Source organism: Jaculus jaculus, chromosome 8, assembly GCF_020740685.1.
Source record: "Jaculus jaculus isolate mJacJac1 chromosome 8, mJacJac1.mat.Y.cur, whole genome shotgun sequence".
Lineage (NCBI taxonomy): Eukaryota > Metazoa > Chordata > Mammalia > Rodentia > Dipodidae > Jaculus > Jaculus jaculus.
Window position 1 is genome coordinate 85279725 of NC_059109.1, and position 26498 is coordinate 85306222.

The 26498-nt window shown below is 42.3% G+C and overlaps 1 protein-coding gene across 3 annotated transcripts in view; it reads right to left on the bottom strand.

The window, feature by feature from the left end:
- Positions 1-26015, bottom strand: part of Gpcpd1 (glycerophosphocholine phosphodiesterase 1) — a 97134-nt gene extending 71119 nt beyond the window's left edge. The window contains exons 1-4 of one of the 3 annotated variants that reach the window (XM_045156440.1): positions 25962-26015; positions 12716-12791; positions 11088-11184; positions 4375-4459 (exon numbers count right to left, since the gene is read on the bottom strand). In XM_045156440.1, coding sequence (XP_045012375.1) covers positions 4375-4459; positions 11088-11184; positions 12716-12764 — 231 coding nt within the window. In that variant the 5' untranslated portion in view covers positions 12765-12791; positions 25962-26015. Of the gene's footprint in view, positions 1-4374; positions 4460-11087; positions 11185-12715; positions 12792-25648; positions 25804-25961 lie in introns of those variants that run through there. The other 2 variants (XM_045156439.1, XM_045156441.1) reach the window with 2 other exon arrangements.
- Between the last annotated feature and the right edge of the window lie 483 nt (positions 26016-26498).

Here is a 26498-nt window from a genome sequence, read left to right on the forward strand (position 1 = left end):
AATGAAAAATTATTTTAGTACAGTACCATCAAAAACAATAGGTTGGGGGATGAAGACATGGCTAAATGGTTAAGGCAATTGCTTGCAAAGTCAAAGGACCCAAGTTCAATTCCCCAGAACCCATGTAAGCCAGATGCACATGGTAGCACATGCATCTGGAATTCGTTTGCAGTGGCTAAAGACCCTAGTGCATCCATTCTCTCTCCCTCTATCTACCTCTCTTTCTCAAACAAATATTATAAAATTTTTTAAAAATTAAAAAAAAAAAAGTCAGGGCTAGAAAGATGACTTAAGTGATTAAGGTGCCTGTCTGCAAAGCCTAAGGACCCACGTTCAATTTCCCAGTACCCATGTAAAGCCAGATGCACAAGGTGGTCCATGAGTGGAGTTCATCTAAAGTGGACAGAAGCCGTGGTACACCCATTCTCCACCTGCCTCTTTCTCTCTCTCTTTCCTTCATAAATAAACAAATAAATAAAATATATTAAAAATAAGGTATTGGGCTGGAGAGATCGCCTAATTAGAGGTTAAGGCACTTGCCTGCAAAACCTAAGGATCCAGGTTCAATTCCCCAGAACCCACATAAACCAGATAGATGCACAGGGTAGTGCATGTCACAGGAATTCACACAGTGGCCCTGGAGTGCCCATTCGGGAAAACAAAGAGAGAGAGAAAGAAGAAAAAATAAGGTATTTTAAATAAGTAAATTAAAATAAAAAAGGTTATTAGGAAGGAACACTGGGAAATTCAAAACCCAAAACATAAATTTATTGTGAGTAATGAAATTTTACTATTCATCTTTTTTCTTCCATATTTTGCACATGCACCTGGAGTTCATTTATAGTGGCTGGAGATCCTGGTGTGCCCATTCTTTCTGTCTCTCTAATTAATAAATAAAAATATTTTTTAAAAAGACTATTTTCAGTAAGGCCAATAAGAAAAATGGTCATGTGATAAGTGAACTAAAGGAAACTAAGTTAAAACTGAAAAAAGTTCCAATCTTCAGTTAACAAGTAAGTGTACTTGCATCTAGAAGAACTTCACTATATAAAGAAGCCACTGTACAAAATGATAACCCAGACTATTTAAAAATTAATTATCAGCCAGGCACGGTGGTACACGCCTTTAATTCCAGCACTTGGGAGCAGAAGTAGGAGGACTGCTGTGAGTTCAAGGCCATCCTGAGCCTACATAATGAATTCCAGTTCAGCCTAGGCTAGAATGAGATCCTACCTTGAAAAAACAGAGAGAAAAAAGAAAAAATAAATAAATTCACTATCTCACAGATGGCTGGTTGTTTTATTAAAGGAATTTTTGAAAAATCAAGGAAGACTATGATCAAAATAAGAGTTCATGATGAATCTAATTATGAGTAAATGTTAAAACTATGAAGGAAACAGATGTATTACTGAAAAATAAAGGCCTATTTCTAAGTAAATGAAAATATTCACAAAGCATAATTAAAAAATAGAAAATGTTTCATTGTGAAAAAAATCCCTTAAATCTAGCCACAAATAAAGATGAGATAGACATGGATTTTGAAAAGTTGAAGTTACATAACTAATTCAAAAGGTATCTTTTGAGGATGGGGAGATAGTTTAGTGGTTAAGGCACTGCAAAGCCAAAGGACCCAGATTCAATTCCCCAGGATCACATAAGCAAAATGCACAAGGTGGCACATGTGTCTGGAGATTGTATGCAGCACCTAGAGGCCCTGGCGCTCCCATTCTCTTGGGGCTGGGTGTGCTGACACTCAGGAGGCAGAAGTAGGAGGACTGCTGTGAGCTGGAGGACAGCCTGGAACTACAGATAAGAGTTCCAGGTCAGGCTAGGCTACTACAGTGAGACCATTCTTCGTCAAAACTAAAACACAGCGTCTTTGGGTAACATGGTGGAATATGCCTGTAATCTTAGCGCTTGGAGGCTACAGCAGGAGGCTTTCAAGTTTGAAGCCAGTCTGGGCAACACAGCAAGACCTTGTCTAAAGAAACAATAATCACAGAGCTGTAGAGATGGCTTAGCAGTTAAGGTGCTTACCTGCAAAGCCAAAGGACATCAATTTGATTCCCCAGGACCCTTGTAAGCCAGATGCACAAGGTGGTGCATGCATCTGGAGTTGATCTGCAATGGTTGGAAGCCCTGGCGTGCCCATTCTCTCTCTCTCTCTCTCTCTCTCTCTCTCTCTCTCTCTCTCTGCCTCTTTCCCTTTCTCAAATAAATAAATAAATAAAATATTTTTTTTAAAAAGAAACAATAATTAAAGGGCTACTATACATTCCCACCTAAATTTCCATTCCAGGAATACTTACTACATTGTTATGTTTAGACAAGATGACAGTTGCTACCTGCAAATTATTTTTAAATTCAACCTATTCACATCTCATTCTAATTTTAAGATGTAAGAGAAAACTCAGAAAGTAAACTAAAAGAATATGCCAAGAAAAAGCAAAATATGGAAGAAAAAACATGAATAGTAAAATTTCATTACTCACAATAAAATTTTATTAATAAAATGGCCCTAAGTGTCATCTTCATGTAGTAGAGGAAGAAGCCAAAGCCTAGCACCCAGCTGCTTATCTCCAAGACCCACGACTGCCTAGTTAGTGACCTTCTAGCCCTTGCAGCTAGTGACTTTACCTTATCTCCCTGTGCAGGCTTTAAGATTTCTATATTACTTTACTTTCACTCTTTATACTCATAAAATATATAGTCTATTAACTTATAATACTGTCATGATTTAAGATTCCTTGCACAATTCTATCATTTGACAATGAACATTTAACAAACTTTCATAGTAGTTCTAATAAAAATGTTTCATTTCAAAAGAGCCACCAACTTTTAAGATAAAGTGTCACTTTAAGCTGGCATGTGGAAAAATCTCTAGCCACATGCATGGAAACTGATGTAGCCACTTACTCTATTCCATGAAAACATACTTACCAGGGCAGCCCCTGCATCACACGGTACACGTGTACACGATACAGAGCAAGCACCTACTTAAAGAAACACACTCACCAACACATACTGTAAACTTTTGCAAGGATTATAAGGAGGGAAACCAGGTTTGCCTGCTGTTGGCAGACTTCATGCCAATTTTCCAAAAGGCATTTTGGGCCATCTGCTGCTTTGGGTTACATTTTTTAATAAAAAAGAAAAATACTAGGGGCTGGCTTAATTTGACCTATGTTGACAATAGTCAACTGAACTGTGCCCAAAGGACACATGGTGATTTTTTGTCCAAATTTCTCCTTTCCAAGTAAATTTTAATTGATCTCACATGATAGAGCTAACTTCATATACAAGAATTCTCAAGCTTCCATGCCATGAAGACACCCATACACTTCTCTTGATGCTAAAGGACCTTGCCATGATTCACCGAAGGCCGTGTTTCTTCTTTTAGTTGTTAAAGTGAGACCATTGTTATGGGGAACCAACACAATCACCAGTCATAATGGAATTGAAGTTCAAATACTGAGTACATGCAAAATATTCTTAGAATAAAGAAAGTAATAGGTAAAGACAGCTGACGTGGATCTGTCAGTTTTTGTTCCTGTTTATAGCGATGGCTAAGGGAATGAGTTGGCAGTGGCTACTTGCATTTTTCCTATGTCACGAAAGTATTCAATGACTTTCAAGGGCAATCCAGTTTTCAAAAAGGTCTAATCCATGTTTTGTCTCAGAGACCCCTGCCTAAACCCTTATTCACATGCAGCCCAAATGAGGTAAAGGTTTAAAAAAAAAAAAAAAAACCTAAAGGAAAATAATTCTTTCAATAAATAAATATCTGTAGATTCAAAGGAAATAAATCAACTTTTTCTTTCCTAAAAATGAAAATAATCCTGAAATAAATTACTGTGATTCGTCAGTTCAAGAACGTATAGAAAAGATCCTGGATGAACAATACCATATATGGAGAAATTCCAGAGGAATCTCTCAATTCTGATCAGTTAAACAGTACAGCCATGAAGAGGTGGCTGCTGTGAAGTAATCAAAAACAGTAACTCACTTAAAGCTGGCTTTAACACTCCTGCTACATGTTTACACCACATAGAATTAACAAACAAAAAGAAAATCTTGCTAACTAGTTACTAACTAGTTTACAGGCTTACGGGAAATGCACATATGTAACTTTTATCGTTAGAACAATTTTATCATAATACTACAGGACATACTTACATTACTCCAAAACTCCATGGCAGGCACCGTCTGCCTATAAAGTGGCTACTTACTTGTCTTTGGTTTTGGCGCTAAAATGTTATGTAGAGTTCTATTCCTTATTTAATCAAAACATACTCATTTTACTTTTAATGTTTTCAAACTTCAGTTGATTTTGAAAGTGTTAAAGAATTTGGAAACGACATAAGGAAAACATACCTTTGGTTCTAAAAAGCACCCTCTGAAGTAGCGATACTGAACTGATACTCCTCTACTGAGAATAACTGCTGCTTTCCATAACATGCTGAGAGGAGAAAAACAAAAACAGTACTATCAGTACCTAATTCAAATGCATTAAGAGTTCACTTGTGCTGGTTATGGTAACTAACGCACACCTTTAATCCTAGCTATGAGTTCGAGGCCACCCTGAGACTACATAGCCAATTCTAGGTCAGCCTGGGCTAGAGCAAAATCCTACCTCAAAAAACAAAAATAAGGTTGGGTTGGTGTGGTGGTAGGCAGAGGTAGGAGGATCACCGTGAGTTGGAGGCTACCCTGAGACTTCAGAGTGAATCCTAGGTCAGCCTAAGCCAAAGTGAAACCCTACCTCGAAAAACCAAAAAAAAAAAAAAAAAAGTTGGGAATCACCATGAGTTATTGTCTACAATTATGGAAGCTCAGGGATAACTTCCATCCCAACAAGGAGGGTCCCTTTGGAAAAGGGGCAGGAATGAGGGAAAAGATGGTACCAACATGTGCTGTTTACATACTAAGTATGTCCATAACTAATAAAAAAAATTATGGAAGCTGTCAATGAAAAAGTTAAAAAAAATTAACAAAGGGGGCTGGGGGTACAGATCAGCTGGAGTTCTCCAGCATACACGGGCCCTGGGTTTGATCACCAATACTGCATACAGCAGGAATGCTGGGACACTCCTGTAATCTCAACACTTGGGAGGTGAAGGCAGAAAGATCAAGAATTCAAGGTCATCCGCAACCACAGAGTATAAGGGGAGTCTGGGCTACATTGGTGGGTGCTTATTACCAAGCCCGGCCCACTTCATGTCTTTCTGAACTTGCCTCTAGAATAGTCGATTTCAGCCAGTCTTGCACAGTGATGTAAACACAAAGAGACTTGCAGTCAGCTTCAGGCTGCTGGGATGATCATCCAACCCAGGCATAGTTTATAAGGGGAAGGAGATTATCTAAACCTCACACATCTAGGGGAAGTTACACAGATAACAGAAAAAACTGGCTCCTATTTACAGATCCAAGCAGAGAAGACTACAGTAAGCAAAACATACACAACAAAAAGCAGTAAGCACAAAACTTGCAGCAAGCAGGACCCTGGCCCACATACCTTTATATGCCCCCAAACACAGCTTTAGGGCTGGACCCCATGTTACAAGCTTAATGCAACACTTGAGTCTATAGAGGAACACACATTCAAACTATCAGAGACCATACTTACACTAAATTTTAAGAGATCAACCACTTACACATTCTGTGAAATAGTTGGGGCTTACACAACATAAACAGCACTGCCCAGGGAGAAAAGAAGTACTCTTTCAGAGTGCAAGAAGGCCAGGCATGGTGGCACATGCCTTTAATCTCAGAACTCAGGAGGCAGATCATAGTGAGTTCAAGGCCACTGAGACTACATGGCAAATCCCAGGTCAGTGAGATCCTACCTCAAAAAAAAAAAAAAAACAGCAACAACAAAAAAAGTCCGAGAGCATCTGCTTTAAAAGCACATTCCTGTTTATTTAAGGTTGTGCCTCCCTGGGATTTCAGTTACTCTACGTAAGTCTTCTGTTCCTCTCTTGGCCAGAAATCTTTTGTTTTCTAAATATGTTATTTTATTTTTTGGTTTTTCAAGGAAGAGTCTCACTGTAGACCAGGCTGACCTGGAATTTACTATGTAGTCTCAGGGTGGCCTTGAATTCATGGTGATCCTCCGACCTCTGCCTCTGGGATTAAGGGCATGTACCACCATACCAGAGCCCTTAAATATTTTATTTTTATTATTTATTTATTTTGGTTTTTCAAGGTAGGCTCTCACTCTAGCCCAGGCTGATCTGAAATCACTATGTAATCTTGGGATGGCCTTGAATTCATGGCTATCCTACTTCTGCCTCCCAAGTGCTGGGATTAAAGGTGTGCACCACCACACCCAGCCTAACAATTTTATTTTTATTTATTTATTAGAGACAGGGAGTGGGGAGAGTGAGAATGGGCATACCAGGGCCCCTAGCCACTGCAAATGAACTCCAGATGCATGTGCCACCATGTGCATGTGGCTTATGTGGGACCTGGAGAATTGAACCTGGATCCTTAGGTTTCACAGGCATGTGCCTTAACCACTAAGCCATCTCTCCAGCCCCAGAAATCTTGTTTTCAGCCTCCTGTCTGCTCTCCATACCACAATGGCAGCAAGATCTTGGCTGAAATGTTTTTGTACTTAAGGTTGTGATATTGTTTCCTGATGTGTAAAATGTGGGTCACTTTATTTCTGTATGTTTTATGATATTTTTGGAGACAAACAGGCAATTCATAATAGGCAATTACACTTGGCCACCTCAGTACTCTTCTTTCCTATTCTTTCTTCAGTCTGATTAGATTAAGGTCAGTCTTGAATTCATTAGGCACTTCTGGTTCCTTCTTAACTTACATTTTCTTAGAGGCCCCTGCTTAGAGTAGAGTATAAAGACTCAATTCTCTGCTTTTGCCATGTCTTTCTTTTATGGTTGCTTTTCATTTTTATTTGAACACACAATTTGTGCACGCCCATGCCCAAGGCATGCCTCTCAATCTCTTCCTACTACAAACATCTAGCCTTATGTGAGTGCTGAGGAACTAACGTAGAGCCTGCAAAATCATTTTCCATTTTTTCTCAGCTCTTGGGGAAGCTGGGATGGGAGGATCCCATGAATGCAGCTCAAGGACAACCTGAGCAACATAGCAAGACTTTGTCTCACTAAAGAAGATGAAGGCTAGGCTAGAGGGATTGCTTAGCAGTTAAGGCATTTACCCACAAAGCCAAATGACCCAGGTTTGATTCCCCCAGGGCCTACATAAACCAGATGCACAAAGTGGGACATATGTCTGGAGTTCATTTGCAGTGGCCGGAGGCCCTGGTGGGTCCATTCTCACTCACACTCTTCTCTTTCTCTCTGACTCTGTCTCTTTCAAATAAATAAACAAAAAGATAAGGGCTGAAGAGATGACTCAGCAGTTAAGACATCTGCCTGTGAAGCCTGATGGCCTGGGTTCTCTAGTCCCCACAACCAATGTAAAGCCAAACCATAAAGTGGCACATGTGTCTGGAACCTGTTTGCAGCGGCAAGATGCCCTGGCACGTCCATTCCCTCTCTCATTCTCTCCCCACTCCTCTGTCTACTTGTAAATAAATAAATTAAAAACTAAAAAAAAAAAAAAAAAAAAAAAAAACAAAACAAAAAAGCTAGGTGTGGTGGTGCAAGCCTTTAATTCTAGCACTTGGAACAGTTAGGATGTCTGTTGGGCCCTGAAAGGCCCAGGCGTGAGGTCTAGTGGAACTCCCTAGCCTGGCTAAAGTTTGGCGACCTGTCTCTGGCCAGCTAGGACTCAGCGAGACGCCTGATGGCTTCTTGCCTGCAATTGTAATTACCATTTCAATAGCTACAGTTTACTATTGGCCCTTACCTCCCGCCTCCTCCTAAAATGCCCCCCTTCGTCCCCAACATTACATAGGCAACTGCTCATAGTAATAAAGTTTTTTGTGAGTTCCTGCTTTGAAAAGACTCCCGACTCAGTGTGGTTTTTCTCTGATGGCTAGAAGTTTCTGAGTCTTCGTATGCTCATCTTCCTCCTCAACCCCTTGGGAGGAACCAGCAGGCCTGGTCCTTCCACAGCAATACCTGCGCCCCCACCGGGGAGGAGCCCGGCAGATCACCATGAGTTTGAGGCCACCCTAAGACTACATAGTGAATTCCTGGTCAGCCTGAGCTAGAGTGAAACCCTACCTCAACCCCCCCCCCCAAAGACAAAAGAAAAAAAAAGATGCAAGAGTGGCATATGTTGCATGCCTTTAATCCCAATACTTGGCACTTGGAAGACAGAGGTAGAAGGATCACTGTGAATTAAGCCACATTGAGACTACACAGTGAATTTCAGGTCAGCCTGGGCTACAGTGAAACCCTACCTTGAAAATAACAGAAAAGAAAAGAAAGGAAAGGGAAAAGATGAAAGACACGAAAAGAACAACAAAAGTTTCACCTCAGGTAAGACTGGCTACTAGGAAAATCAAAGAAAAATAGCCACTGGAGAGGAATATACATTTCTGTGCAAGTCTAGTAAAGAAAGAGTGTATCTGAGCCAAGTGTGGTGGTATACTCCTATAATCCCAGCACATGGGAGATGAGACAGGAGGAGTGAAAGTTCCAGACCACCTGAGACACCACTGAAACCCTGTCTGGGCTGGAGAGATGGCCCAATGGTTAAGGAAACTTGTATGCAAAGCCAAAGGACCCAGGTTCAATTCCACAGGACCCACATAAGCCAGATGCACAAGGTGGCTCATGTGTCTGGAGTTGGTTTGCAGAGGCCGGAGGCACTGGTATGCCCATTCTATCCCTCCACACCATGGTCAAATAAATACATTTTTAAAAAATTTGTTTAAAAAAGAGCAGACACACGACTATCCTTTGCCAACAGAACTCAGAGGACTGGTAGTTAGCATGTCCTGCTGACTGACAACAACACAGGGGTGTTCTCTGTGCAGTCCTTTCCTTCTCCTTAGCTCACACCACTAGTGACTCCCTTTCCTTTTTTGTTTTCCTTAGCTTTGCTATAAGGGCTCCTCAAACCACCTACTGTTTAAGACTAGGTTTTGTTGTAGCTTATGTGTTTATCAAGCAGTAATGATACTGGTTTACATACTCAAGTTCAATGACATGAGTCTACAGCAGCATGTATAGATGTCCCAACAAGGCCAAACTGCTCTAACCATTACTTATCACAACTGATGAAGTCTTCTGGAATAGGACTACCCACCAGCCATATCCTCAGTAGCAATGCTCTCTAGGAAAAGTGAACTTGAGCTGGGCATGATAGAGCACACCTGTAAGTCCAGCATAGGGGAGGCAGAGGTAGGAGGATAGGTATGAGTTTGAGGTCAGCTACATAGTAAATTCCAGGTCAGCCTGGACTAGAGTGAGACCCTACCTCAAAAAATAAAATCAAGCAAACAGAAAGTGAATTTGACCCCAAAATGTCTTAAAAATTTGTCTAAGGACTGGAGAAATGGCTCAATGGTTAAGGCACTTGTCTGCAAAGCCTAAGGACCTGTATTCAAGTCCCCAGTACCCACATAATGCAGATGCACAAGTTGGCCCATGTGTCTGGAGTTCAATTGCAGTGCTTGGAGGCCCTAACATGTCTGTGTCTCTCTCTCTCTCTCTCTCTCTCTCTCTCTCTCTCTCTCTCAAATGAATAAATATATAAACAAAACATTTTTTAAAAAAGAAAAATAGAAATTCACCTAAGCTGGTATTTCTCAGTATACTTGATAAAGATGCATGCTACTTAGGATAATCAATAACACTTCCAAACATGTACAAATGGGTTAAATGCCACCTGTGCTGCCATTTCCTGATTCTATCCTAACCCCCTTGCTATGCAGATTAGATAATTATGGTCTAGAGCCATGAAACCTGCCCAAGATGACAGTTAACTGTGTACTGGTGAACTCCTTCCAGATCTTCCCTTTCCTAGTTCACTCCACTACATTTCTGCTGAACTTAATGTTGCTAGTGAATGCATTTCTATATGTAGCAAAGTACTTCTGCTCCTTTTCATTAATAGCATATACTTCTCAAGAAAGTCATTTCAACCAGGCTTGGTGATACATGCCTGTAGTCCTTGGCACAGGAGACTAAAGCAGGAGGAGGAAAAGTCCAAGACCTGCTTGGGCAACTTAGTAGAATCTTGTATCAGGATCAAGAGGACTGGAGAGATGGCTTAGTGGTTAAGGCATTTGCCTATGAAGCCAAAGGGCTCAGGTTCAATTCCCCAGGACCCTCATAAGCCATAAGCCAGATGCACAAGAGGCATGTGTGTTTGGAGTTTGTTTGCAGTGGCTAGAGGCCCTGGTGTGCTTATTCTCTCTCTGTCTCTTTTCTTTACCTCTCTTTGCTTGCAAATAAATAAATAAAATTTATTCAAATAAATAAATAAAAGAATCAAGAGAAAAAGGACTAGGAATACAAGTCTGTAGTAGAGCACTTGCCTAACATGTGAAAGGGCCTGCATTCAATTCTCTGTTCATTCCCTATCACCTCACCACAAGATAAAGAAAGGCTAATAAGGACCAAAATAATTAGCCACAAGTTTGGAGTGGTTGAGAAAAGTTTTGTCATGCAAACTTTGTAAAACTAGTTCAGTCTTTAAAGGTATGTATCTGTGAGAACTCTGATAAAAAAAAAAAAAAATTAAAGGTTGGGCGTGGAAAAAAAAAAAAAATTAAAGGTTGGGCGTGGTGGTACACATCTTTAATCCCAGCACTCAGGAGGCAGAGGGAAGAGGATCACCATCAGTTCAAGGCCACCCTGAGACTACATAGTGAATTCTAGGTGAACCTGGACTAGAGTGAAACCCTACCTTGAAAAAACAAAAAAACAAAACATCACCGGAAAAAAAAATTAAAGAAAAATAAGTCAGGCATGGTGTAGCACATGTCTTTAATCCCAACACTCAGGAGGCAGAGGTAGGATCGCCATGAGTTCAAGGCCAACTTGAGACTACACAGTGAAATCCAATTCACCCTGGGCTAGAGAGACCCTATCTTGAAAAAACATACACACACACACTTACTTACTTACTTACTTCAGCAGTCCCTAAGTTTACAATGTGAATGTCACAATTACTTGCAACCTCACATTCCTTGTGCTCACCTTTCACCTGTCTCATTCTCTGGTTGAAGAGTCACAGCATTTTGAGGATTCCAGTTTCCCAAGGCATCACAGTTTCCACAAATCGCAAAAACCTCTCCTAAGGAAACAAAATAATTAGTCTTTTCCAAATAGGAAGGTTTCACAATTTCATTTCAGAAAGCAAGAAGAGATCAGTCACTTGTGCTAGTTCAAGTGGCTTCAGAGCATCCTTAGCCAAGGTGGAAGAGCCTCTCTGGGACATGGGTCTGACACAGACCACAGTAGCCCCTACAAATCAATTTGACTTACATCTTCAGGACCAAAGGCAAAGAAAAGGAAACACAGGGACGAGCTTGTCTTCATTTGTCCAATTTATGGGGTCAATAACAAACACGCCAAAAAGCAAGGTGGTCAAGCCACAGTCCTCTCAACGTCACTTCTAATGTAAAGAGGCAAACACTAAAAGAAATATTAACCAGGGGCTGGAGCTTAGCTTAGCAATTAAGGCACTTGCCTGTGAAGCCCAAGGGCCCTATTTGATTTCCCAGAAACCATGTAAGCCAGATGCATATGGTGACACATGGGTCAACTTTGCAGTGGTTACAGTGCTAACTCAAACTAAAATTATTTCATAGTGCTTCAAGAGAGGGCTGGAGAGATGGCTTAGTGGTTAAGGCACTTGCCTGCAAAGCCAAAGGACCCAGGCTCAATCCCCCGGACCCACATAAGCCAGATGCACAAGGTGAGGCATGCATCTGGAGTTCATTTGAAGCAGCTGAAGGTCCTGGCACACCCATTTTCTCTCGGCCCACCCCCTCACCCATATACACAATGAGGCTAAGAAAAAAAAAATTTAAGTAACAAACAAGTAAACTTTAGTCAAGTATTTTATAAACTTCTGACACTAGCACAATTTGCTCATTTCATGGTATATTAAAAAACAGCTTCCCCCAAAATAAAAAAATAAAAAAAAAAACAAAAAAACAGCCCAGCAGCACTTGGGAGGCAAAGGTAGGAGGACTGCCATGAGTGCAAGGCCACCCTGAGACTACATAGTGAATTCCAGGTCAGCCTAGACTAGAGTGAGATCCTACCTTGATAAAACAAAAAACAAAAAAACAAAACAAACCAGCCAGGCATGGTGGCACACACCTTTAATCCCAGCATCCAGGAGGCAGAGGTAGGACAATCAAGGTGAGTTTAAGGTCAGCCACAGCTATAGAATGAGTTCCAGGTCAGCCTAATGTAGAGTGAGACCCTACCTCAAAAGGAATCCCCTTCCAAAGAAAATTACTCACCTACCTTTGTCCTGTGCAAAATAAGTCCAGTTTTCTTAACAACAAAAAGATACCATGGGGAGCTAGAAAGATGGTTCAACATATAAATACACTTACTTGCAAAGCCTAATGGCCTGGGGAATTGAATCTGGGTCCTTTGGCTTGGCAGGCAAGAGCCTTAACTGCTAAGACATCTCTCCAACCCCCATATAGAAAATACTTTTAAAATACCAATCTAATTGTATGTTTCTGACATACAAGGAAGGCATGAAGATGATTTTCACCTAGTAATTAATACATATTTAAAATAACTTAGTAAGTAAAATTTTTATTTAATTTTATAAAGTATTTTAGAATAAAACTTCACCATACCTGGTAAGAGAGTCCCTCTTATTTCAAAGGTAACCTGAGAAGGTGTCATTCTGATGGATTTATTTTAGGTTTCTTTCTAGGAAGAAAAAGAAAAGCTATCATTAACAGTACATGTGGGGCTGGAGAGATGGCTTAGCGGTTAAGCACTTGCCTGTGAAGCCTAAGGACTCCGGTTCGAGGCTCGGTTCCCCAGGTTCCATGTTAGCCAGAAGCACAAGGGGGCGCACGTGTCTGGAGTTCGTTTGCAGTGGCTGGAAGTCCTGGCGCACCCATTCTCTCTCTCTCCCTATCTGTCTTTCTCTCTGTGTCTGTCACTCTCAAATAAATAAATAAATAATGAACAAAAAATATTTAAAAAAAAAATTAACAGTACATGTGGTATTACAGTCCTGTAACAGTATTAGTTACCATCAAGAAACATGGAGATGAATGTGGAGGTGCACACCTTTAATCCCAGCACTTGGCAAGGGGAGGTAGGATTGCTGTGAATTTAAGGCCACCCAGAGACTAGAGTCAATTCCAGGTTAGCTTTGGGTAGAGTAAAATCTTACCTCAAAAACCAAAAACATAAACAAACAATAAGGACGAGTGAGGAGATGGCTCGGCAGTTCAAAGAGCTTACTTGCAAAGCCTGCCAACCTGGGTTCAATTCCCCAGTACCCACATGGGGCCAGATATGCAAGGTGACACATGTGTCTGGAGTTGGTTTGCAGTGGCAGGATGTCCTGGCGCACCCATTTTTCTCTCTTTCTTTCTCTCTGAATAAATAAAATTTGCAAAAAGAGAATAAAAAAAAATCAAGTGCTGGGGAGATGACTCAGAGGTTAAAGTGCTTGCCTGCAAAGCCAGATCCAAGTTTAATTCCCCAGAACCCATGTAAGCCAGATGCACAAGGTAGCACATGTATCTGGAGTTCATTTGCAATGGCTGGAGGCTCTAGTGAGCCCATTCTCTCCCTCTCTCTCAAATAAATATTTTTTTAAAAAATCAAGGAGGCAAGGGAGGTAGCTCAGTTGGCAGAGTACACACCTAGCCTATACAAGCCCTAGGTTTAATCTCCAGCACCAGAAAAACCAGGACTGGAGATATACACCCGTATATCCTAGAACTTAGAGGGAATGGCAGGGGGACCAGAAGGTCAAAGTCATCCTCAACTACACAAAGAGTTCAAGTCCAGCATGGTATAATGGGACCTTGTCCAAATATAATAACAAAAAAAGAAACAAGTTAAACCAAGAACTACAATTGTATTAAAAAAACAAAACAAAACAGTATTTGTAGCTGTATACTGGGTTTTATTTTTTTAATTTTTATTATTGACAATTTCCATAATTACAGACAATAAACCATGATAATTCCCTCCCCACTCTCCCCTTCACAACTCCACTCTCCATGATATCCCCTCCCCATCTCAATCAGTCTTTTATTTTGATGTCATCATCTTTTCCTATTATTCTGGTCTTGTGTAGGTAGTGCCAGGAGCTGCAAGGTCATGGATAGCTAGGCCATTTTGTGTCTGGAAGGGTGCATTGTAAGGAGTCCTATCCTTTCTTTGGCTCTTATACTCTTCCAACTACCTCTTCCACAATGGACCCTGAGCCTTGGAAGGTGTGATAGAAATGTTTCAGAATACTGGTTTTTGTTTTTTTGTTTGTTTGTTTTTCAATTTTTCGAAGTAGGGTCTCACTCTAGTCCAGGCTGACCTGGAATTCACTATGGAGTCTCAGGGTGGCCTCGAACTCACAGCAATCCTCCTACCTCTGCCTCCCAAGTGCTGGGATTAAAGGCATGTGCCCTCATGCCCAATTTAAAAGTTTTTTTTTTTTTTAAACCCAGTATTCACCAGGAGTGGTGACACATGTCTTTAATCTCAGCACTTGGGAGGCAGAGGTAGGAGGATGATAGGCAGAGGTAGGATGCTGCTGTGATTTTCAGGGACTACAGAATGAGAACCATGCCAGCCTGAACTAGAGATCCTACCTCAAAAAAAAACCCTAAAAAACCATAAGCAAACAGAAAAGATGGCTCACTAGGTAAAATGCTTATAAGGCAAGTACTGAGGACCTAATTCAGGTCCCCAACACCCAAATAAATACCAGGAATAGCCACATGCACCTGTAATCCCAGTACTTGGAAGGCAGAAAGGCAGATCCCCAAAGCTTGCTGGCTGGCTAAACTAACAGAAACCATGAGCTTTAAGTTAAGGAAGGTGGAGAGCGATTAAAGGTGATGTTGACCTCTGGCCCACACATGTGCATGTGCACGTACACACATGTACTCACACAAAGGAACACGAACACATGCATGCACACATGCATGCACACATGCCACACACACATAAAAAAGAATTAATGAAAAAGGTTTAAAAAAATGAAAGATTCAACTATAAATAAAACATTCATTTCAGAGTCCTTATATACAAACTGACTGCTTTTAATGTGAGTGAGGTATCTAGTAAGATTCCAAAACTTTATTTTAAGAATACATGCATGAGTGTGGCACACTCCTTTAATCGTAGCACTATGGAGGCTGAGATAGAAGGATTGCTGTGAGTTTGAGGCCACCCGGAGACTTCATAGTGAATTCCAGGTCAGCCTGTGCTAGAGTGAGACCCTATCACACAAAACAAACAAACAAATACATTAATCTGGAGCTAGAGATGACTCAGCAGTTAAGGCACTTGCCTGCAAAACCTAAGGACCCAGGTTCAATTTCCTAGTATCCAGGTAAAGCTGGATGCACAAGGCAGCACATGTATCGAAAGCCAGATGCACAAGGTAGCAAATGTATCTGGAGTTGGGTTTACAGTGGCTATAGACTGGCGTACCCACTCATTCTCTGTCTCCATCAGTCTGCCTCTTTTTCTTACTCATCTAAAATAAATAAAATGCTAAAAAAAATTAAAAAAAAAAAGAATGTATGGATAAGAAATACTACAAAACAAGTGCCTGAACTTTATATATTTATTTTATTTTATTTTATTTTTTTATTTGAGAGCAACAGACACAGAGAGGAAGACAGATAGAGGGAGAGAGAGAGAATGGGCGCGCCAGGGCTTCCAGCCTCTGCAAACGAACTCCAGACGCATGCGCCCCCTTGTGCATCTGGCTAACGTGGGACCTGGGGAACTGAGCCTCGAACCAGGGTCCTTAGGCTTCACAGGCAAGCGCTTAACCGCTAAGCCATCTCTCCAGCCCTGAACTTTATATTTTTAAAAGTCAAAATTCTCTTGCAATATACTTTCTCTTTTGATAAGCAGCTGTGCTGAATTCAACCTATCTTTCCTGACCAGGCACACGCTTAGGTGAGGGGGTGGGGGAGGAAGAAAAGAAATATAAAAACAGAAAAGCTTGACCCAGAGGATTTCTACTTAGTAACAAGAAAGCACCTAAAATTTAGACTTAAGTATCATGATCTCCCAAAACAAACTGGTAATGTTGTGTAACAAAAGTCTGAGTATCCACTTCTAGAATACAGGGTAACTGACCAAGCATACACACAAAATCCTTCCCTTTAAGTACATTTTCTAGATTTTCTCTTCAAAATCCCATCATTACTCAAGTTCTTTAAATTTACTCTCAAGTATAAGCTATTACCCAATCCCCTTAATCCTAATGTTTATACATCCACACCATGTTTTCTGGTTATCAACTTCATCTGAAACCATACATCTACATGGATTTCTTTCTAAATCAATCCCCAATGGCATATTACTTCTTATCAATGAGCATATTCTCCTCATCTAAGACCATACCACCCTGAGCACGCCTGGCTTCCTCTGATCTTGGGAGCTAAATGGGGTGGGGCGGGGCCAGCCAGTACTGGGAAGGGATAAGATTCTTCTTTGCATACTTATATGGAGTCACATTATTTACAGAAATCTAAAACACGAAAGCTTTGAAGTCTTTTACCACTTTAGTCATGTTTTTTCCTAGCTATTTTTTCCTTTCTTACCAGTCTTAGTTTTTAGTGTGTGTGTGTGTATATGTGTGTGTGTGTGTGTGTGTGTGTGTGTGTGTGTGTGTGAGAGAGAGAGAGAGAGAGAGAGAGAGAGAGAGAGAGAGAGAGAGAAAATTATGTGGAGGTCAGGACAATCCCAGAATGGTTGTCCTCTCTTTATGCCTTCTTCTAGAGACACTGGGCAAGTCCCAAGGGCTTCTAGATTCTCCTGGCTATAACTCCAATTGCCACAGGCACATTGGGATCATAGATGTGTGCGTCACTTTGCAATGGCTTTACTTAGGTGCTAGAAAATAGAAATCAGTCCAACAGAGTTGTAAGCAAGCACCTTTACTGCTGAGCCATCTGCCCAGCCCCCTTCTGTCTTTCTTAGCCAAACAAATCTGTTTAATCACAATTTAACTTCAATAACTGAGGGAAGACAGAAAATTCACTTTAAAGAGGGAGAGAGAGAGAGAATGGCCATGCCAGGGCCTCCAGCCACTGCAAACTCCAGACACATGTGCCCCTTGTGCATGTGGCTAACTTGAGTCCTAGGGAATCAAACCTAGGTCATTTGGCTTTGTAAGCAAACACCTTAACCATTAAGCCATCCCTCCAGCCCCAGAAAATTCATTTTAAGTACATACATACACAGAGAGAGAGAGAGAAGGAGAGAGACCTCAGGACAGTTATATAGTTTAAGTGAAAAACACTCTCCACATAAGAACACGTATCATACATAACATTTTCCACTTCTAAAAAGACTTTTGTACCTTTACCAAGGTCCCTAAAAATTCTAAAACATGTGGCTTTTTTATATTGTTCATTAATTTACCTACTATATTTCATTTACATTTATAGATTGCTTTGTAAAATAACTCTTAAGTACCTTTCCTATCCATTCTATTCCTTTTGCTTCCTTCCCCTCCCTTTGAACTCTGTAATGTTCATTTAGTAAATACAGCTACCCAGCAGTTACCTACAGTTCTGAGTCAAGGTAGATTTGTTTATATCAGCAATTTTCATGGAGAGCAACTTTGTACTCTAGGGGATATTTGGTAATGTCAGGAGGAAACTGGTTGAAACAGTTATTTAAAATTCATAAACAGGGGCTAGAGAGATGGCTTAGCGGTTAAGCGCTTGCCTGTGAAGCCTAAGGACCCCGGTTCGAGGCTCGATTCCCCAGGGCCCACGTTAGCCAGATGCACAAGGGGGCGCAAGCGTTTGGAGTTCCTTTGCAGTGGCTGGAGGCCCTGGCAGGCCCATTCACTCTCTCTCTCTCTCTATCTTTTTCTTTCTCTCTTTGTGTCTGTCACTCTCAAATAAATAAATAAACCAAAAATATTTTTTAAATTCATAAACAGTTAAGACAGGGAGAGATGCTCCTAGCATCTAGAGGGTAGAGGCCACAATGTAGTAATCAGGTCTCTACCAATAACACCCAACTCCAAACAAAAAAAGGCCAGAGGTTCAGATATCTGATCTGTAGTATGTATAGGGCTGGTAAGTAGGATCAACAGTCCAAGCCCAACGTCTGTCATGGTGGAAACCAACTGCCCTCTAATTGGACTGTAGGTCCACTCCATGGGTGGGACTATATCCCTGATACTGAAAACTTAAAACAGGGATAGCCATGAGCCCTAGGGGTGTAACACCTGCTACTGCCTGGCTAAATGTATACACTATGCTTATCAAACTGCCCAGTAAGCACTTCTCTTAATCTTCATATCCTTATATGCTACTTTCACTTTGGGTAGAGAATCTTCTCTTTTCAGACGGCAGTGACCTTGGGATGACTCAGATGGCATCATGGTGCTGGAAAGAAGTGACAGGAGTGCTCAGTACTGAAATATCTCTATCACACCTTCCAAGGCTCAGGGTCTATTGCAGAGGAGGTGGCGTAAAGAGTTTAAGAGCCAAAGGAAGGGTAGGACTCCTTATAACGTGCTCCCCCAGACACAAAATGGCCTGGATATCCATGACCTCACAGTGCCTGACACTACCTACACAAGACTATCATAATAGGAGGAAAAGATAATGACATCAAAATAAAAGAGACTGATTGAGAGGGGGAGGGGATATAATGGAGAATGAAGTTTCAAATGGGAAAGTGGGGGGAGAGGAAGGGCATTACCATGGGATATTTTTTATAATCATGGAAGTTGTTAATAAAAAAAACTTGAAAAAAATAAATTTAAAAAAAGGTGTGCAACACCATATCAAAAAAAAGAGTCCAAGTTCAGGGCTGGAGAGATGACTCTTAAGGTACTTCCCTGCAAAGCCTAATGACCCAGGTTCAATTCCCCAATATCATGTAAAGCCAGATGCAAAGTGGTTTATGCACCTGGAGTTCATTTGCAGTGGCTAGAGCCCTGGCGTTTCCCCAGTTTTTCCCCTCCCCCCGTGCCTCATGTGTCTTTCTCTGCTTACAAATGAATAAAATTTTTTATTAAGAAAAAAAAATAAAAAAGAGTTCAAGCTCAGTATTAATTACAAACCACCTATCACCACGTTTACACCAGTTAGAAACTATAATGGTGACATTATATTCTATAAATGTATATTAAGTATATATAAATACAACACTACCACCAATCAGTATGATGCCATGTGACTTCCATATTTGACAACTTTTATTTTTTGTTAAAACATCTAAAACTGGCCAGACATGGTGGTGGACCCCTTTAATTCTAGCACTCAGAGGACAAAGTAGGAGGATCACTGTGAGTTTAAGTTCAAGGCCAGCCTGAGACTACACAGTGAATTTCAGATCAGTCTGGGCTAAAGTGAGACCCTATCTTAGAAAAAAAACCAAAACCTAAAACTGGGGATGGAGAGATGGTTAAGGTGCTTGCCTGCAAAGCCCAAGGACTGGAGTTCAATTCCCCAGAACCCATGTAAAGTCAGATGCACTAAGTGGTACATACATTTGAAGTTCATTTGCAGTAGCAGGAAGCCCTGGTGTGTCCATACTCACTTTCTCTCAAATAAATAAATATTTATTTTTATTTATTTATTTGAGAGCAACAGACAGACAGAAAGAGGGAGAGAGAGAGAGAATGGGCACGCTAGGATCTCCAGCCTCTGCAAATGAATTCCAGATACATGAGCCACTTTGTGCATCTGGCTTATGTGGGTACTGGGGAATAGAGCCTCGATTTGGGGTCCTTAGGCTTCACAGACAAGCGCTTAACCACTAAGCCATCCTTCTAGCCCCTAAATAAAAAAAAATAATAATAATAATGTAAGGGCTGGAGAGATGGCTTACCGGTTAAGGTGCTTGTCAGCAAAGCCAAAGGACTCAGGTTCAATTCCCCAGATAAACAAGGTGGCACATGTATCTGGAGTTTATCTGCAGTGGCTAGAAAAAGTTAAAATCTGGGCCGGAGAGATGGCTTAGCATTTAAGCACTTGCCTGTGAAACCTAAGGACCCTGGTTCGAGGCTCAATTCCCTAGGACCCATGTTAGCCAGATGCACAAGGGGGAGCACACATCTGGAGTTCTTTTGCAATGGCTGGAGGCCCTGATACGCCCTTTCTCTCTCTCTCTCTCTCTCTCTCTCACTCTCAAATAAATAAAGAAAAATAAACAAAAGCCGGGCATGGTGGTGCACGCCTTTAATTCCAGCACTTGGGAGGCAGAGGTAGGAGAATCACCGTGAGTTCGAGGCCACCGTGAGACTACACAGCGAATTCCAGGTCAGCCTGAGCTAGAGTGAGACCCTACCTCGAAAAACCAAAAAAAAAAATAAATAATAATAATAATTAATTAATTAAAAAAATTAAAATCTAAGAACTGGAGAGATGGCTTAGCAGTTAAGTCACTTGCATGCAAAAAGCCAAAAGAGCCGGGCGTGGTGGCGCACGCCTTTAATCCCAGCACTTGGGAGGCAGAGGTGGGAGGATCATCGAGAGTTCGAGGCCACCCTGAGACTACATAGTTAATTCCAGGTCAGCTTGGACCAGAGTGAGACCCTACCTCGAAAAAAAAAAAAAAAAAAAAAGCCAAAAGACCCAGGTTCAATTCTCCAGGAACCACGTAAGACAGATGCACAAGGTGGCACATGCATCTGGAGTTTGCTTGCAGCAACTGAAGGTCATGGTGCACCCATTATCTGTCTCCATCTGTCTGTCTCTCTCTCTCAAGCTCACAAATAAAGTAAGGGCTCGACATGGTGACACATGCCTTTAATCCCAGCACTCAGGAGGCAAAGGTAGGAGGATCACCCTGAATTCGAGGCCACTCTGAGATTGCATAGTGAATTCCAGGTCAGCCTGGGCTAGAGTGAGACCCACCCTCAAAATAAATAAATAATTAAAAAATTAAATCTAAAACTAGACTGGAGCAGGGCATGGTAGCTTACGCCTTTAATCCCAGTATTTGGGAGGCAGAGGTAGGAGGATCTCTGTGAGTTTCAGGCCAATTTGAGATTACATAGTGAATTCTAGGTCAGCCTGAGTTAGAGTGAGACTCTACCTAGAAAAACCAATAAATAAATAAACAAACAGTAAAACTAGAATGGAGAAGTATCCTTGATAAAAATAATTTATAGGAGAACTTACTTGACCTTGTATGTTTACAAGTAAACATAATCTATTTAACATACATACATCCTATTCTGAAAGTGCTAAAGAATGTTCTCAACATAAAAATAGTGCTAGATTGTTACTCCCGCATTGACTTGTTACTTGAGTACCTTAACAGTTCTTTTAAGATATCTGATATGAACCTGAGTAAAAGGACTTTCTAGTAAGTGAAACAGCTTACTGAAGCACTCACTGTAGCCTTATGTCTAGCAGATCTAAATTACCTAATGAAACTGAAGTCTAGCAAAAATAAAAATTTTTAAAAAAGCCTTTAAGCTAGTGAATTAATTGTAAGACAGCCTAAACCTATCATCACTCAGCAAAATTGCTGAATAATCAACTTCAGTCTCTTTTTTAAATTTTATTTTATTTTTATTTATTTATTTGAGAGTGGCAGAGAAAGAGGCAGATAGAGAGAGAATGGGCGCAACCAGGGCCTCCAGCCACTGCAAGCAAACTCCAGATGCGTGGGGCCCCTTGTACATCTGGCTAACGTGGGTCCTGGGGAATCGAGCCTTAAACCGGGGTCCTTAGACTTCACAGGCAAGCGCTTAACTGCTAAGCCATCTCTCCAGCTCAACCAACTTCAGTCTTAAGCTATGACTTGTACTTTCACGTAACATTTACTGCCACAATTCTATACTAAAGGCAATCTTACTATAAGACTGTGGAGTAGGTACTCAGATATTCATCAGCAACTTTATTTTCTTTTCACCCTCCAAAGTAGGGTCTCACTCTAGTCTAAGCTGACCTGGAATTCACTATGTAGTCTCAGGGTGGCCTTGAACTCACAGCATTCCTCCTACCACTGCCTCCCAAATTCTGGGATTAAAGGAGTGAGCCACCACACCTGGCCTATTCAACTTTAAATAACTAATCAACCAATTTGGTCAAAGGTGGTAATTATTCTTATGTATTAAAACCAACAGCTGATACAAAAATTATCTCTAGATTTCTGCTTCATTATAACAAACAGGAAACTTATGCAAATTTAATGGAAAAAGTATTCATCCCTAAAGTTGTTTATAAAGTAGCTACAGTAACTTAACAATAAACATTTGTAGTAAATGCACTATATAAGGAAATATACATTCAAGCACAAAATTAACCCCAAAGCAGTCCCCCAAAGATAGCAAAGTGTCATCTTCCACTAGAAAAGTCAAAAGTCAGCAACCTAGTTCAATTCCCACCACTCAACAAGGTAACAGGACAAACGAGAGGCTGGGAGCTGGCTGCTTCGGTGGCTGTTTACTTGTGGTGGACAGAAGCCAGATTTCTGGTGCAGAACTGACGTGCACAGCTCTGGCACCCAGCTGCCTATCGAAACAGCAGGGAAAGTTAAAAAAAAATCTGTTCTACTGTGGGTCTCAAATTTTACACAGCTACTCATCTCTCTTCTTCTAAACAAAAAATATCTCCCCCCTTGGATGTGGACCTTCCAGATACATGCAAAGCAACAAGATGAGGAACACTTGTCACTGTCTGGGCATGACTGAGCACAGAGAACCAACTCCCCCCTCCCCCCCTCAGAATTCAGCTCTTGAGACTGTTTTCTGATCTTTTTTTTCAATATAACCTCAATTTCTATTTTTTAAAGATAAATACTAAACAGCACACTCATCTGAAATTCTGAGTAGTAAACATTTTGGCATTTTTTTAAAGTCTCAAGCAATTTGAAAACCAACATTGTATTTCACTTACTTCAAATTTTTCAAAGTTGAGCTGGGTATAGTGGCCACACCTTTAATCCCAGCAGGGGGGCGGTGGCAGAGGTAGGAGGATTGCTGTAAATTTGAGGTCACCCTGAGGCTACATACTGAATTCCAGATCAGCCTGGGCTACAGTGAGACCCTACCTCAAAAAAAAAAAAGTTGAGCTGGGCATGGTGCCACACGCCTTTAATCCCAGCACTCGGGAGGCAGAGGTAGGAAGATGACTGAGTCCGAGGCCGCCCTGAGACCACTAGTGAATTCCAGGTCAGCCTGGGCTAGAGTGAGACCCCACCTTGAAAACAAACAAACAAAAAAAACGACCAAAAAAATGTTAAAACTTCATGCTACCTGGCAAAGTAAACTTTATTGTATTCTGTTTGTCAAATTAACATTTCCAATGTGAGACCTTATTGGTTTAGCAGATAGGGAAACAAAAGGGAGATTTCAACAAACCAAAGTACAGGAATGTTTAGTTCAGAGCTGAATTAAAGTCAAGATATTTTTAGCTAACATGTGTATTTCTGGCCAAAACAGAACATCTCTTTCTTTTCAAGAAAAAAGCTATTTCCAGGTCTTATTGCTTTCTTTGGACTATAGCAGCTTGGAGCCTCATAATCAGCTATAGTACATGAATAATGAAATGCCTTACGAATTTGGGCTCATATTGATGAAGGATCCTTTTGACCCCACTTTTCTGACCTCCATATACTTTAAGCCAGGATTTGAATTAGGCATATTTAGACATATGGATTCCTATTAAGAAAGCACTTCTGAGCCAGGCAAGGTGGTGCGTACCTTACATTCTAGCACAAGGAAGGCTGAGGAAGAAAGATCACCATGAGTTGAAGGCCAGCCTGGGCTAGTGAGACTCTGCCTCAGACAAAGGGGGTTGGCTAAGCAGCTAAAGATGCTTCCTCACAAAGCCTGCAGGGCCTGGGTTCAATTCCCCAGAAAGCATGACCCATCAAGTGATGTGTCTAGAGTTTGTTTGCAGGGCAAGATGTCCAGCCAAACCCATTCTCTTGGAGCTGGGAAGATGGTTTAGTGGTTAAGGCGCTTGCTTGCCTGCAAAGCCAAACAACCTCAGGACCCACGCATGCACAAGGTGGTGCATACATCTGGAGTTTGTTTGCAGCGGCTGGAAGCCCTGATGTGCCCATTCTCTCTCTCTTTCTCCCCGGCCCCTCTCTCTCAAATAAGTAAGAAAATAAAATACTTTTTTTTAAAGTTTAGAATTGGCGAAATGGCTTAGCAGTGAAGGCCCTTGCTTGCAAAGCCAAAGGATGCAGGTTTAATTCCTCAGGATACATGTAAATAAACCAGATGCACAAGTTGGCACATGCATCTGGAGTTTACTGCGGCTGAAAGTCCTGGCACACCCATTATCGGTTTCTCTCTCTCTCTCAAATAAAAAATAAAAAAAAAAAAAATTAAATACAGAACAAGCTGGACATGGTGGTGCACACCTTTAATCCCAGCACTTGGGAGGCAGAGGTAGGAGGATCACCATGAGTTCGAGGCCACCCTGAGACTACATAGTGAATTCCAGGTCAGCCTGGGCTACAACAAGACCCTATCTCAAAAAAAAAAAAAAAAAATACAATATTTGGTTCATTAGCCTACTTTGTGGATGCATCAATTCTTTTCTTTTGAGGTGGAGTCTCACTCTAGCCCAGGCAGACATGAAACCAACTCTGTAGCTCAGCCAGGAACTCAAGGTGATCCTCTTATCTCAGCTTCCCAAATTCTAGTACTATGGGCGTGAGCACCTGTTTACAGTCAGATTTTACTGTCAGTTTTCTTTATATACATATATGGTTTATTTTTTAGTTATTTGAGAGTGACAGAGAGAGAAAGAGGCGGACAGAGAGAGAATGAGCACGTCAGGGCTGCAGCCTCTGCAAAAGAACTCCAGATGCACGCATGTGCCCTCTTGTGCATCTGGCTTACGTGGGTCCTGGAGAATGGAGCCTCAAACCAGGGTCCTTAGGCTTCACAGGCAAGTGCTTAACGGCTAAGCCATCTCTCCAGCCCATACTGTCCTTTTTCTTTTATCATTTCTGAGTCCAACTTTCCTGCATCTTTCAATTTTGTCCAGAACACTTGGTTTTTCCTAGTACTTCTCGAAGAGGGCAGGACTAAGCCATTGCACCCAGTTTACCAGTTGACTCTGTGCTACTTGTATCCAGAATGCAAAGCAGCGGAAAAAACGGATAGTAACTATTAATTTCTTAGTTATGTAATAACTGTTAGAAATGTAGCAAGATGCATTAAGGGTAGAGTAAGTGAGCAGGAGCAAGGCAGAAAGCAAGAGGGCAACAGAGGACAGGAGACTGGAAAGGAAACATCAATTCCAAACAAGCTGCAGCCTTCCCATCAGTTGCTGTCAGATTTACAGCAGATTCTAGGGGGTCAGGGAAGCGGGCCGACGTGGTACCCATCAGGCCAGGCTGGGAAGAAAGGGGGCAGCAGTCCTAAGATGCGACCGAGGGCACTGCTGACCGCCCCTGGCACTGGACAGTCCTAGGAAGCCCTGCGTCCAAGTTACACAAGACTTTTTGGACGTATCAAATTCTACTCTGCCGCTTTCTTCTGTGGTCACTATTTTTAGGCCAATTTGAGAAAATAAGCAGCTGTCAAGGCAGTGTGAGTTTCCCGGGCGGTGGGCGAGGGGAGCTGTGGAAAGGGGTACCTCGGTTCCATCTGTCTGGGTGGGCTGCTTTGTTCCTCGTGCCCTACTCTACTTGCGTGGTGGTCCCGGGCTCTGGAAATCCGAACTCCCGGCTTTCGGGGGGAAGAGGAGCCAGGCAGCGCGGAGGGATCGGCGGCGAACAATGAAGGAGGAGGCAGACACAGCCATCCCCTTCCCGGAGCGAACGGCAAGGCCGCCGGCCCCGAGCGACGCCCGCCGGGCCGGGCCCCCCGCCCTCGTCCCGGCCCCGGCCCGCCCCGCCCGGCTGACACCTCGGCCGCCACGCGAGCGCCCGCCCGTCCGCCCGCCTCACCTGCCGGTGCAGGGGCCGCGCCGCGGAGCCGAGCGCCGCGCTCCGCGCCTCGCCAGCGCTCCTCCAGGCAGCCCGCGGCAGCGCCGAGCGCAGGGAGAGCCTCCGCTCAAACCGGTTTTAGCTGCTCCGGACCAAACTGCCAGGCCGCCCCGCGGGCGGAGCTGCAGGGCCGCGGGGCGGGGCCTGACGTCACACCCGGTCTGCCCGGACCAATCGGCGGCCGCGCGGGTGGGAGTTCCTGGAAGGGGCACACCCGAGCGAGCGAGGGTGGCTGGGCATCCCCGAGTTCTCCGCCCCGGGCTTTGTCTTTCCTGAGGCCTGGGGACTTGGATACGCTTCCAGAGCTACAATGGAGACGGGCTAGTGTGGAGGCTAAAGCTATAGTTGCAAAAGTTAACATTGTTTCCCCTTACATGACGATACAGGGTGCAGGGCTTAGTGGTTAAGGCGTTTGCCTACAAAGCCAGAAGACCCAGGTTCGATTCCCCAGGACCCACGCTAGCCACTTGCACAAGGGGGTGCGCCTGTCTGGAGTTT